This window comes from Kogia breviceps, chromosome 7 (assembly GCF_026419965.1).
Source record: "Kogia breviceps isolate mKogBre1 chromosome 7, mKogBre1 haplotype 1, whole genome shotgun sequence".
Classification (NCBI taxonomy): Eukaryota; Metazoa; Chordata; class Mammalia; order Artiodactyla; family Physeteridae; genus Kogia; species Kogia breviceps.
The window spans coordinates 22,130,110-22,144,443 of NC_081316.1; the positions used below are offsets into that span (position 1 = coordinate 22,130,110).

General features: G+C 59.2%; 2 protein-coding genes across 5 annotated transcripts in view; one reads left to right on the top strand and one right to left on the bottom strand.

Moving 5' to 3' along the window:
• The first annotated feature begins 282 nt into the window (after positions 1-282).
• LOC136794562 (uncharacterized protein DDB_G0283697-like) lies at positions 283-7,605 on the top strand. The gene is made up of 6 exons (XM_067039398.1): positions 283-374; positions 461-3,663; positions 4,439-4,879; positions 6,447-6,485; positions 7,007-7,109; positions 7,428-7,605. The coding sequence occupies exons 1-6, from the start codon at positions 283-285 to the stop codon at positions 7,603-7,605; spliced, it is 4,056 nt and encodes a 1,351-aa protein (XP_066895499.1).
• Positions 7,606-10,344: 2,739 nt separating this feature from the next.
• The window catches only part of AP2A2 (adaptor related protein complex 2 subunit alpha 2), a 63,736-nt gene continuing 59,746 nt past the window's right edge, over positions 10,345-14,334 (bottom strand). For 3 of the 4 annotated variants that reach the window (XM_067037872.1, XM_067037870.1, XM_067037874.1), the window contains exons 17-22: positions 13,835-13,924; positions 13,040-13,163; positions 11,982-12,098; positions 11,824-11,893; positions 11,544-11,678; positions 10,345-10,748 (exon numbers count right to left, since the gene is read on the bottom strand). In XM_067037872.1, the coding sequence (XP_066893973.1) occupies positions 10,671-10,748; positions 11,544-11,678; positions 11,824-11,893; positions 11,982-12,098; positions 13,040-13,163; positions 13,835-13,924 (614 nt within the window). In that variant the 3' untranslated portion in view covers positions 10,345-10,670. Of the gene's footprint in view, positions 10,749-11,543; positions 11,679-11,823; positions 11,894-11,981; positions 12,099-13,039; positions 13,164-13,832; positions 13,925-14,334 lie in introns of all 4 variants that reach the window. The other variant, XM_067037873.1, reaches the window with a different exon arrangement.

Genomic DNA, 14,334 nt, shown 5'->3' on the forward strand with positions numbered 1-14,334 from the left:
ACAGGTCCGCCCACGGGAACACCTTTCTGGACCACCACCACCTACCCCACACCATCACACCCAGAGACCCTTCCAACCCACGTGTTAACATCTGCCACCTCCTCGGTAGCTCCAACCTCTCACCGAGTCATCACCCCAACAGAGTCCCATGCTACCTCCTCGACCCCAAAGCCAACTGGCACCCCACCGATATCAACACACATCCCTGTCACAGAAACAGAGTTTACAACCACAGCCCCACCACTGACAAAGACCACAACAGGGACCGCCAGACCCACAGCCATGCCACTGACAAAGACCACAACAGAGACTGCCACACTGACAGCCACGCCACTGACAAAGACCACAACAGGGACTACCATACCCACAGCCACGCCACTGACAGAGACCACAACAGGGACCACCACACCCACAGCCACACCACTGACAAAGACCAAAACAGAGACCGTCACACCCACAGCCACGCCACTGACAAAGACCACAACAGACACCACCACACTGACAGCCACGCCACTGACAAAGACCACAACAGGAACCACCACACCGAGAACCCCGCCACTGACAAAGACCACAACAGACACTGCCACACTGACAGCCACGCCACTGACAAAGACCACAACAGGGACCACCACACCCACAGCCACACCACTGACAAAGACCACAACAGGGACCACCACACTGACAGCCACACCACTGACAAAGACCACAACAGAGACCGTCACACCCACAGCCACACCACTGACAAAGACCACAACAGAGACCGCCACACCCACAGCCACACCACTGACAAAGACCACAACAGACACCACCACACTGACAGCCACGCCACTGACAAAGACCACAACAGACACCACCACACTGACAGCCACGCCACTGACAAAGACCACAACAGGAACCACCACACCCAGAACCCCGCCACTGACAAAGACCACAACAGACACTGCCACACTGACAGCCACGCCACTGACAAAGACCACAACAGGGACTACCATACCCACAGCCACGCCACTGACAAAGACCACAACAGGAACCACCACACCCAGAACCCCGCCACTGACAAAGACCACAACAGACACTGCCACACTGACAGCCACGCCACTGACAAAGACCACAACAGGGACTACCATATCCACAGCCACGCCACTGACAAAGACCACAACAGGAACCACCACACCCAGAACCCCGCCACTGACAAAGACCACAACAGACACCGCCACACCCACAGCCACGCCACTGACAAAGACCACAACAGGAACCACCACACCCACAGCCACGCCACTGACAAAGACCACAACAGACACTGCCACACTGACAGCCACGCCACTGACAAAGACCACAACAGGGACCACCACACCCACAGCCACGCCACTGACAAAGACCACAACAGGAACCACCACACCCAGAACCCCGCCACTGACAAAGACCACAACAGACACCACCACACTGACAGCCACGCCACTGACAAAGACCACAACAGGGACCACCACACCCACAGCCACACCACTGACAAAGACCACAACAGGAACCACCACACCCAGAACCCCGCCACTGACAAAGACCACAACAGACACCACCACACTGACAGCCACGCCATTGACAAAGACCACAACAGAGACCGTCACACCCACAGCCACGCCACTGACAAAGACCACAACAGACACCACCACACTGACAGCCACGCCACTGACAAAGACCACAACAGGAACCACCACACCCAGAACCCCGCAACTGACAAAGACCACAACAGACACTGCCACACTGACAGCCACGCCACTGACAAAGACCACAACAGGGACTACCATACCCACAGCCACGCCACTGACAAAGACCACAACAGGGACCACCACACCCACAGCCACACCACTGACAAAGACCACAACGGACACCACCACACTGACAGCCACGCCACTGACAAAGACCACAACAGGGACCGCCATACCCACAGCCACGCCACTGACAAAGACCACAACAGGGACCACCACACCCACAGCCACCGCACTGACAAAGACCACAACAGGGACTGCCATACCCACAGCCACGCCACTGACAAAGACCACAACAGAGACCACCACACCCACAGCCACCGCACTGACAAAGACCACAACAGACACCACCACACTGACAGCCACGCCACTGACAAAAACCACAACAGGAACCACCACACCCAGAACCCCGCCACTGACAAAGACCACAACAGACACTGCCACACTGACAGCCACGCCACTGACAAAGACCACAACAGGGACCACCACACCCACAGCCACACCACTGACAAAGACCACAACAGACACTGCCACACTGACAGCCACGCCACCGACAAAGACCACAACAGGGACTGCCATACCCACAGCCACGCCACTGACAAAGACCACAACAGACACCACCACACTGACAGCCACGTCACTGACAAAGACCACAACAGACACCACCACACTGACAGCCACGCCACTGACAAAGACCACAACAGGGACCGTCACACCCACAGCCACGCCACTGACAAAGACCACAACAGAGACCGCCACACCCACAGCCACGCCACCGACAAAGACCACAACAGGGACCGTCACACCCACAGCCACGCCACTGACAAAGACCACAACAGGGACCGTCACACCCACAGCCACGCCACTGACAAAGACCACAACAGAGACCGCCACACCCACAGCCATGCCACCGACAAAGACCACAACAGGGACCATCACACCCACAGCCACGCCACTGACAAAGACCACAACAGGGACTGCCACACCCACAGCCCCACCACTGACAAAGACCACAACAGAGACTGCCACACCCAGAACCCCACCACTGACAAAGACCACAACAGGGACCACCACACCCAGAACCCCACCACTGACAAAGACCACAACAGGGACCACCACACCCAGAACCCCACCACTGACAAAGACCACAACAGGGACCACCAGACCCAGAACCCCACCACTGACAAGGACCACAACAGGGACCACCACACCCACAGCCACGCCACTGACAAAGACCACAACAGACACTGCCACACTGACAGCCACGCCACTGACAAAGACCACAACAGGGACCGTCACACCCACAGCCACGCCACTGACAAAGACCACAACAGAGACCGCCACACCCACAGCCACGCCACCGACAAAGACCACAACAGGGACTGCCACACCCACAGCCACGCCACTGACAAAGACCACAACAGGGACTGCCACACCCACAGCCCCACCACTGACAAAGACCACAACAGAGACTGCCACACCCAGAACCCCACCACTGACAAAGACCACAACAGGGACCACCACACCCAGAACCCCACCACTGACAAAGACCACAACAGGGACCACCAGACCCAGAACCTCACCACTGACAAGGACCACAACAGGGACCACCACACCCACAGCCACGCCACTGACAAAGACCACAACAGGGACCGCCACACCCACAGCCACGCCACCGACAAAGACCACAACAGGGACCGTCACACCCACAGCCATGCCACTGACAAAGACCACATCAGGGACCACCCCACCACTGACAAAGACCACAACAGAGACCTCCACACCCACAGCCCCGACACTGACAAAGACCACAACAGGAACCACACGAACCAAGAACTCGGTCAGCACAGCCGCAACCTCCACGGCCCTGGTATCACACTCTACTTCAAATGCCCTCCATGTAACCACGTCCCCACCATTCACCACCATCTCCCTTAAATCCACCAGTAGAGGCACAGGGACACCTGTGACACACACCGCCACGGCCACCCAAACTGGGCCACATACCCCTTTCACCACTCACTCCACCACCATCCTTTCTATCCCCACCACCTCCCACACAACACCTCCACCCACGAGAACACCTTTCCAGACCACTACCACCTACTCTATCACATCACACCCAGAGACCCTTCCCATTCATGTGTCAACATCTGCCACTTCCTCGGTGACTCCAATCTCTCACCAAGTCATCACCGCAACAAGGTCCCACACTACCTCCACCACCCCAAAGCCACCTGGCACCCAACCCACATCAACGCATGTCCCTGTCACAGAAACGGAGCTTACATCCACAGTCCCGCCACTGACAAAGACCACAACAAGGACCACCCAAGCCCAGAACTCAGTCAGCACAGCACTACCACAAAGCTCTAGCTTTCGCTCTACATTATCTTCTCCAACTCCTCTAAACCCAAGCCAGAGTCCTTTCACCACTTCTGTTTCTGTATCGAATCTGCCACATCACCCCTCACCTTCATCCAGCACCTCCGCTCTCTCCTCCCTGCCCACTACTTCCTCTCTCCCTTCTCACGTGTCCTCACACACCACTCCGCCTTTTACATCATCTTTTTCCCCATCACCTTCTGCAGTTCCCACTTCACAGAGCATCCCAACCGTTAGTTCAGCTCCACACAGCCCTTACCCCTCTGCACCCGTGACCATATCACATGCAGCCTCCTCCTTGTCTACCAGCCCCTTCTCCCCAGCCACCACCATGTACGTCAGGTCCTCCATCTCACCTCCATCCTCTCCCACCCTGTCCCCTCTCCCCACCTCCAGTACCATAGTCCTGTCTACATCCCGGACCACAGCCAGCAACCCCACCTCCTCAGCTCTGTCCTCTCGGTCCACTACCTCACAGTCCACCACCTCTCTCACGACCCGAGCCCCCACGCAGGGCCTCCTGTCTTCTACCCTGGGAGTGACAGCCATCCCGAATTCTCCAGCCACCAACCTCACCACCAGACAGCCAAGCACCACCAGGCTGCCGGCCACCGTATTCCTGACCAGCTCCATCACTGCGCATGGAAGCTCCTCCTTTCCCACTGCCAGGTCCTTTTCCACCAGGGGCCCATCCATCTCCTCTCTCGTTACATCTCTACCCAGCTCTTCAGGTGAGTGACATCTCTGCAACCACCTCATGACCTGTGGTGCACAGGTCTTCTCAGCCTTGTCTCTCCACTCTGGACAACACTCTGGGTCACTCCCATGGGATCTCCGCCTTTTCTTGCCCCCTCACATTTCCTGATGACCCTGTGGGCACTGCCTCTCGGCCTCTGCTCCCACCTCTGCTGCACCCCATCATGACCTGCACACACCCACAGAGGTTGGCCCAGCCCTTGCAGCAGGTGTGTCTCCCTTCCTCCCCCTAAAGCCTTAACTTCCCTTGCCTGGAGATGGTCAGGCAGCACAGGGCACTGAGCAGACTCAGGGTCATGAACAGCCTGGGGGAGCCCCAGCTTGGCCTCTGACCAGCCCTGGAGTGCCATTCCAGGTCTCTGGGCTTTGGTGCTTCAGCTATGTCCTGGGGGTGTCTAGAAGGACAGGGCCCCCACCAGCAGGCCGTGGCCAAGTCACATCTCCCCCAACCCCCTCTCCAGCCTGTCCTCTGCTGTATGTTGCTTACATGTCCTCGGGGCCTCTCCTCAGCCTTCCTTGGCCAGGTCCCAGATCCTTTCTCCCCTCTTCTCAGGGCACAGCTCCAGTGAATTCCAGTCTGGCCTAAATGGGCGCCTGGCCTCCCCCAGGTGGCCCCCTTCCCCACCTCAGGGCCTGACTGTCCTGCACCTGCCTCCCTCAGCCCCCTGCCCCTCCACGTCCCTGCTGCAGTCCTGGCCTCCCTTTGAGGTGACCCCCTCAGCAGCCTTCCACGGCGACCCTCTGCAGAGCTCAGAAGGACCTTGAGTTTCAACTCTCGCAACCCTCCCCCCGGTTGCAGAAAGCAGGCACGTGCCTTTCCCCAGGTGATCGTCGGGGCCCGAGCTGGGACTAGCGGCCAGGGCACCTGCACTCCAGGGTTGGGGCCCACCCAGGTCTCAGTGCTGCAGGTGCCTCCAGTTCTGCTCTACCTTCCTGCCCCAGGCCTGCCTAAGCCCACCCCGTCCTCCAGGGACACCCCCTCCCCTGCACGGCACCCATCCCCTGGAGCGGGCTCCCCTCTCACACCCCCAGCCTTCCCCCAGCAGGACTGTCCACCACTGCAGGACGGTATTGGAAAAAAAAGTGTTCTCTATTGTGGGACAAGGACTGGGTGGAGGCTGCCCATGAAGAGGGGACCCAGGGCGTGGGGCGAGGGAGCAGGAGATCAGGAGGGGAGGGGAGCTGGGGGCAGTGGGGAAGTACTGGAGGAAGTGCCCAGAGCCCCATCTCCGCCAGGCCTCTTGTCCCACCTCCAGTGGAAAAGCAGGGCAGGCAGGGCTCGAGGCCACAGGGAGACCTTGGAAGGGGACAGGTGGGAAGGCAGGAGAGACTGTCCAGTCTTTGCTTTTTCACTCAAGTCCCACACTGGCAGTTTCTAATGGCAACACTGCTCTGCCAGCTGTCAGGGCACCCACTACAGTCTGTCCACTGGGACAGATGCAGGACAGAGCTCACAGCCAGGTCCACATCCCTGCAGGGAGCTCTCGTGATACCAAATGTCCTCTCAGGGGATGCTGATATCCTACCCCATCCCTACCGCAGGTACTGAGTCCAGCAGACCAGAAACACCTCTGCCCACAGGTTGGTGTCAGGCCAGGAGGGGAAGTGGAGAGGGAGGCTGGGGCCAGCGCTGGGAACCTGCCTCGTCCTCTGAGAAAACCCTTGACCCTGGGGGACTCCCAGTGTAGCCAACTTTGAGGAAGAAAACACACAGTGAGAGACTTGGTATCAGGCTTTGTTCCCATGCAAAACCATGAGGTCTGAGCTCACTGGGGCTCGGACAAGGGGAGATGGCCTGGGGCAGGGGCCCGAGTGCAGGGTGGGGGCCCAGGGAAGATGCCACCGTGGGCACGGAAGTGCTGGCGGGCGCCCACACGGCCACATCCAGATCATCTAAGCTGTCAGACAGCTGGCAGCCTTCCCTTGGTGGAGCCAGCACTATCCACCGTGCCACAGGAAAAGGGATTTAAAAACCCGAGGCCCAGAGCCAGGTGTGTCAGTTCCTGCCCTTGAGAGGGCCAGATGCGGAGCCCCCAGAGGCCACACCTGTCCTCCAACCCCTCCGCGGGGCCACCATCTGATGCCTGTCTCTCGGCTCCCAGGGACCTGCAGCGTGAGGGAGTTTGAGGAAGAGGTCACTTACCAGGGGTGCACGGCCAATGTGACGGTGACCCGCTGCGAGGGCGTCTGCGCCTCCTCAGCCAGGTGAGCTGTCAGCCGTGCGGTCCTTGTCCAGGGCCCGGACTTGGAACCCGCCCTGCTCGACAGAGGCGCTCCCAGTGGGAACTGGGGAAGATCCACCAAGAGCTCCCAGCCCAGGCAGCGAGCTGCCCCATCGGGTGGCCCCGGCCCACCTCCACCACACCTGCCGGGAGCTGGGGAGGTCGGCGATGCGAGGCCAGCCCCTCCCCGAAGGCGCAGCCTGGGATCCTGGCATGCACCTCTCCTAGCGACCAGGGAGGGGCAGGAGCGCTCCCGAGGCAGCGGCCCTGACCTGCACTCCCCGCCACCGCTCCTCTGCAGCTTCAACACTGACACCATGCAAGTGGACACCAACTGCAGTTGCTGCCACCCTCTCAGCTCCCAGGAGAAGCGGCTCGTGCTGCCCTGCCCGGACCCCAGGGTGAGGGGACAGTGGCTGATGCTCACACTACAAGTATTCAGCAGCTGCACGTGCCGCTCCCAGCGCTGCGGAGACTAGAGACCTGGCCCCGGGGGTGAGAACCAAGCCGCGCCCCCGACACCCGCTCACCCCGACTCACTGTGCCCAGCAGCCCCTTTCCTAGGCACAGGGCATGGCCTCAAAGAGCCCTCAGATGCAGCTCACCTGGGCATCTGAAGAGAAAGGGGCTGCAGGCGGGGGTCTTGTAGACCCTGACCAAACCCAGCAGGCTGCACTGGACTGCCAGCCTTGGGATCGCACAGGGCACTGCCCACCGCTCATCCACACAGCCTCCCGGCCTTTGGAGGCAGCCTTCCAGTCCTGCTGGGACCAGAACCCCACCCCCGGTGGCAGGAGTGAGGAAGGCTGCTGCAGAGGGGGTTCCTGGGGAGACAGGGGCCGCCCAAGCAGAGAAGGGTGGGGGAGAGGCTCGGGTCACAGCGAGGAGAGGGGCCGTGCAGTCGGGGAAGGGAAGGGAGAGGCCAGCATCACCGCCTGCCCACCAACAAAGCTCACCCTGGGGAGGGGGCACCAGGCGCTGTGCACCATGAGCCCGCCGTGAACAGACAACAAATAAATTGGCACTGGTCAAGGCACAAAGGCTCCTGAGCTCTGTTCCTGCTGTCTCCTGCGCCCCTCGGGCATTCGTGAGTCCCCAGACCCACGTCCGGCTCATGGGGTCGGACCCGCACAAGTATGGGTCAAGAAGGGATGCCACTGCAGGCCCCGGCCCTCTTCTCCCCTCCCCTCCCCTCCCCTCCCCTGCCCTGCAGGCCCTCTCGCCCTTCCCAGCTCAGGACTACTCTCTCCTGTGAGGCCCTCCGTCCCGTGGGACCCTGCACCCTGCCCGTGGCCGGGGTCACCCCGCCTGAGCTCAGCAGGCTCACTCCCCAAGAAGGAACCCCTGGGCCCACTTGTCCCCTGGACCCAGGCCTCCAGAAGGCAGGCCCCCAACACGCACCACGGAGTGAGGGGAGCAAAGGTCAGGCCGCAGGCCCCACCAGGATGAGTCCCACAGGCTCAGCCCACGTCCTGAAGCCAAGTGCAGAGCAAAAGGCACGTCACCTCGACACACCTCAGCTTCCACCCCCGTGACTGGGGAACAGGTTCCGGACGACAGGCCCGCGTCATCGGTTTTCAGCGCCCCAAGCAGCGCCACAGGACGGGACCTTGAGCCGTATGCCGGGTGCCTTTCCCTCCAAAAACCACACACGTTCCAATCGCCACCCCAGCATTTGTTCTTCTCTGCTGATGGATGTTCATCCAGAATGGTGGGTGGAGGGGGGCCGTCGGCTGACATAAGAAACCAGCCCCGAGCTGGCAGTCCAAACACTGGAGCCCAAGCACCGCGTACCGTCCAGCACCTTGAACAAAAGCACGACGGCCACGCCATCCATCTGCAGTGCACAGCAGAGCCACCAGAGGCCAGGCTGCCACACATGCAAAGCCTCAGCCTCCACAACCCCGCACTGCAGGGGCTGCACAGGGGGGTGGGGGTGGGAACCTTGAGCGGGCGTCCGCAGCGTGGGGGGTCCCAGTACCCACATGGCGACTCCCCGAAGCTGCATCCCCGTGACCTGCACCATGGCAGAGGGCCACTGTGTTCCCTTGCCCCACATGGCTGTCCCCACCGCGTGGCAGGGAGCCTGGTCCCTGCTGGAAAACCTGGGTAACCAACAAGGGCCCCAGCTCTTCCTGGGCCCCTCAGCGCCGAAAGCAAACGTGTCTGTCGAGGACAAATCTGCAGCCTGTGCCTGCCGCCCACCTGGTGCATCTGCCACTAACAGGACACAGGCCTCGCCTCGGCATCTCGAGGTGCAGGGGACAGCACGTGAGAGCTGCGCGCACGGAGGGGTGGGGGGGACAGGTGCCAGCTCACCCCCTCTCTGTTCTCTGCTTCCTGACCACACGCAGGCCTCCCTCCTCCCACTGCACAGGCCAAGGTCCACAGCACCCTGGCCTGCAGTCATGACCCCGGCACATTTAGGCCACAGCACAGGGAAGAGACCAGCTCACCTTCCAGAAATCTTCTCTGTTGGCCCACAACAAACCCTGCCATCACAATCGGGAACGAGTCCTGGGCCACTGTGGTGACGGCGCACTCACTTGAAACCCAAAGGTGCATGAGGTTAGGTACACACCCTCCAGAGCCACCAGGAATGCCCCCTGCAGCACTGCACACACAAGGTTCTCAGTTAGATGGCTTTACAAATCTCACTTTAAGAACACAGTGCTGGGGGCTTCCCTGGTGGCGCAGCGGTTGAGAGTCCGCCTGCCGATGCAGGAGACACGGGTTTGTGCCCTGGTCCGGGAAGATCCCACATGCCGCGGAGCGACTGAGCCCGTGAGCCATGGCCACTGGGCCTGCGCGTCCGGAGCCTGTGCTCCGCAATGGGAGAGGCCACAACAGTGAGAGGCCCGCATACGGCAAAAAAAAAAAAAAAAAGAACACAGTGCTGGGAAAAAGGAAAATAGAATTAAATCTAGCTAGGATATGTGTTTTTGTTGATCGTCAGTGAGAACACAACCTTAACTTCTAGACTCAGACCCCAGCCCCAGCCAGCCCCCAGGCGCTGTGCTCTCACCCTGGCCAAGGTCGGCGCTTGGGCCCCGTGTGGACATACCCATCAGCCCTTGGGCCGCCTCCCCATCTCCCATCCAAGTAGCCAAGATCTATTCCCATGGCAGACAGAACGCCACCTCTCCTCTCAAAGCATCAGAGATGAGCTACCAATAAGACAGCACTGGCATTGTGATAAAATTTCAAAAAACTTTCCATTTTCATTCAAACTTCTAAATTCCCTTTAATTTGTAGACTTAACCACAGAACTGTCTTGATTTCTATCAGAGTTGATCCCAGGATCCATGCCCCTCTCCTCCTGACTTGGCAGGACGGCTGGGTCCAGGCTGAGCCTTTTCTTCCTCAACAGCACACAGGCTCCCCCCATCCATCCCCAGAAGGGACGAGGCCAGAGAAGCAGGGCTGGGAGGCACCCGGGGCTGCAACACTAGACAGGGCATGGACTTGCAGCATGGCCACGAAGACGATAGTGGAGATGAAGAAAAACGCAGACACAGGAGCCTTGACCCTCTGTCCTTGTTGATTAAAACTGTTCCGAAAGCAATTCACACAATCTCTGAGAGACAGTTTCTCTACTCGTCCGCAGCGTGAGTCGGTACATCTGAAACAGAGGAGACAGCAGGTCAGTGGCAGTGCCAGGGCAGACGCTGCGGGGCCAGCCCCGCCCAGCAGCCCCTCAAGTCCCCCCTGCTCAGCCCTTCCCTGGAGGTGCCACTGTTGACAGACTCAAGCATCGAACACGCTCTCAGTGGCAAAAATAAAACAGTTTGACAATAACAAGTGCTCGTGTGCATGTGGACTAACGGGAACCTTCCTGCGCAGCTGGTGGGCGTCTGAGACCGCATCGCTGTCGGAGCAGCAATGCTGACCGTGCCCAGACCCCATGAGCCAGCCATCCCACCCTGAGTGTTCCCCACGTGACATGAAAACACATCCACACAAAGGCGTGTCCGGATGTTTGCAGCAACCCTATTCAATGCCTCCTGAAACAGGGGCAGCCTGGTGTCCATCGACAGGAGGACTGGGCAAACCAGCGTGGCACCTCCCCACAAAGGAGGGCCACATGCTCCACGAGGACCCACCATGGACACGGCAGCAACACGGTGACTGCTGGAGCCTGGGGCCAGGCGGACCCCATGCTGGGCCACATGGCGCTGCCTCCTACGGAGGCCAGGGCTGATGCGGGCATGCCAGAGAACTTTCTGGGGCGATGGAAATGCTACACGCACCAACGGGTGGTGGTGGTTACACAGGTGTACACATCTGTCGAAACACATCAAACTACCATATTTGGGATCTATCTGCATATCTCACTGTGTGTGAATTACACCACAGTAAAAAAAAAAAAAAAAAAAAAAATTTAAGCATATTCAGCGATTCCCTCAAGGGGCTTGACCTGGGCTTGCAGATTCGGTTCCAAACGCAGTAAGCATCCAATCTGGGTGGTTTTGGTGTGTATGATACCGGCTCCCACAAAGTTTGCAGGATTAGGATCAACTTCCTCTAGGAGTGCAGAACCAAAGCCAATAATCTGCGGGAAGAACCAGGAGAGACAGGAAACCCCTTGCGCCGGCGCCAGCAGAGGTGGAGGGTTCTCCGAGGGGAGAAGCCGACAGCCTCCTCCGAGGGCTCTGGTCGTGTCCCGACCCTGGGAACGTCCACAGCAAGACATTTACCTTGGCTTTGGTGATCTCTGTGTCCATTGGATGCTTCGCCTTGAAGATATTCTGCACTTCCTGCTGGGGACTGTGGGAAACAGAGGCCAGTGCGAGTGCCGTCAGCTGAGCCAGAGCCAAGGCCCCCCGCCCAGCCAGCGAGACAGGGCACCACTCACTTGCTCAGCTGCTTCCAGCGCTGGAAGAAATCCTGAGAAGCCATTTCCGTGGGCTGGAAAAACTTGTTGAGGGTGATAGGCAGCTTCACAGACACATTCTGAAAGGTTCCCCCGTACCTGTGAGCAACACAGAGATGTGCTGGCAAGAGTCCACGTACCGAGTGTGCCACCTCCAGGGCACAGAGGGGCCACGTGCCAAAGGCGGGGCAGAAAGATCTGGAAGGGCAGCCCGGGGCTCCAGGGAGGCTGGTCCATCTCCGGCGCACCGTCATCGATGGCCGAGGGCATCGGGGAACGTGCCCCCGCCACCCCCAGCCAAGGCTGCCGGGCTGGTCACACCGCCGGGGACAGGCGCCACCTCTTCCCGTTCCCCAGCAGTCCGTGTCCTACAACTCCAAGTTTAAATCGTGTGGGTTTTTTCTTTTTTCCATGAAAAGACTAAAAGAAAACAGTGTGCCTACGAAATTTTCCCTAAATTTTACAAAGTACACTATCTGCAGGTCTCTGTATACTTCATATTTGGAAAGCTGCTTTTTCAAAATTTAACCTTACAAATACCCAACACGGAAGGCTGGCATGCGCACTCTACCGCAGTCATTGAAAGATGGCAGGAACGAGCCGAGAAGCAACTCAGATACGTCACAAAAACTAGTCAAACCAGCGTGCACGCTCAGAGTACAACACGTAGGAGCTCACACACCAGATGAGGACCTGGCGGGCCCACCGCCCTGCCGCTGACCTCTGCAGCTGACCTCTGCAGCAGCGGGCTGGGCAGCGCCCGCAGCAGGATAGGCCCCTCGGTCTCTCCCCTGAAAGCTCTGGGCCTTGGGAAGAAGGCTCCGCCCACCCGGCGCCCCAGACCCCGGGCACCCTTTCCCTCCCCCACTTCCCACACCCTCTGTAGCAGACGCTGGAGTGTGCACGGCAGGTCACCCCTCGGTCCTCACCACACCCTCTGAAGAAAGGATGCAGAGGTCCCGCGTCACAGCCATGTGCCGGCCCAGCCTGACACCCCCACGTCCAGCAAGAGTGGCTGATGCCTCGGCCGGGGCTCCCACCTGAACTGGATGTTGAGGACAGGCGCCTCGGTGAAGTCGGACACGCACTCTATGTTGACGGCCTGCTGCACCTGCGCGCCCCCGTCCACGGTGGGGTCCACGGGCTTGGTCTGCAGGCTCAGATGTGCATGTGTCAAGGAAGCTGTGGTGACGCTGGGAACATGGGCTGAGCCCAGTGAGCCCCGAGGTCAGAGAGGCTCCAGAAGGGGCCCGGCAGGAGTTGGAGCTCACATCCTGACCTCGGACGAAACCTGCCATACATGTGTTTTTAATGACTATCCTTAAACATTTAGCTTTAACGGTCCACGTTTAAAACGTGTTTATCTTAAAATAAAAATAGATCTGGCCTGTAGTAAGGAGGTTCCTGCTTCACACAGCTTTTCCAGGGAAGGCGGCATCCTTGGTGGTCAAGCTGGGCCTCCTTCTCCCTCACTTTACACGGGCGGCCCGTCCTCGCGGGCACAAGACACCTGGATGGCAAGGCTGACGGGCTGGAGAAGCTCACGTCCCAGTTCCGCCGTTTATATGGGACTGTCTCCGGTCGCAGTTCATCCCAGATGGCCCATCACTTGCTCAGCCTGGGCAGCAGCTCCCTGGGAGGCTTCCCAAGGAGACCAGAGCCCCAACGGATGTGGAGGCCGGAACAGGCCAGCATGTACTTCACCAGCGTTATAAACAAGCAACCTGAGTGTGGGAAGGTACCCTGAGGCTGCAGTAACAGCACCTGGAGATGTCCTCCTAGTCTATCCTCCACCCGCTTCTGCCAGGGGCCAGGGGCAACAGAACCAAGGATATTGGCCTGGAGGTCGTCCGAACAGATGAGCGTAGGGGTAAAGCTCAGAAACTGCGTGGAGGTCTTATTACCGTAAAATATGAACATCCGGCCTAGAAGGAAGCAAAGTAGCTTATTCCCACGACACGCCACAGCCTCCTGAGCTGCATGGAGGAAACCAGAGCCCCGGCCCCCACAAGGGACACCCCGAGCCCTTGGCCTCGGCACTTGGGGGGCTCAGAGCCAGCACAGCAGAAACTGCCACACAGACCTCTGTGAACGTCTTTAGGCCCTCAGAATTCAGAATGGAACGTGAACTTCAAATCTCCTGAAGAGGACGCACAGGTGGGCATGCCTCCCCCACAGACTAAGAAACACCACGGCTCCTGCTTGACGCCACCGTGGCCTGGAGCCTAACCCCTTCATCAAATGAGAAACGAACACCTCCGTCCGTCCTCAGTGAGAAGGAGTCTGAGGGGCCCTGCAGGGCAGACGCGCTGCCTTCCCACCCTCCACTCGTTTC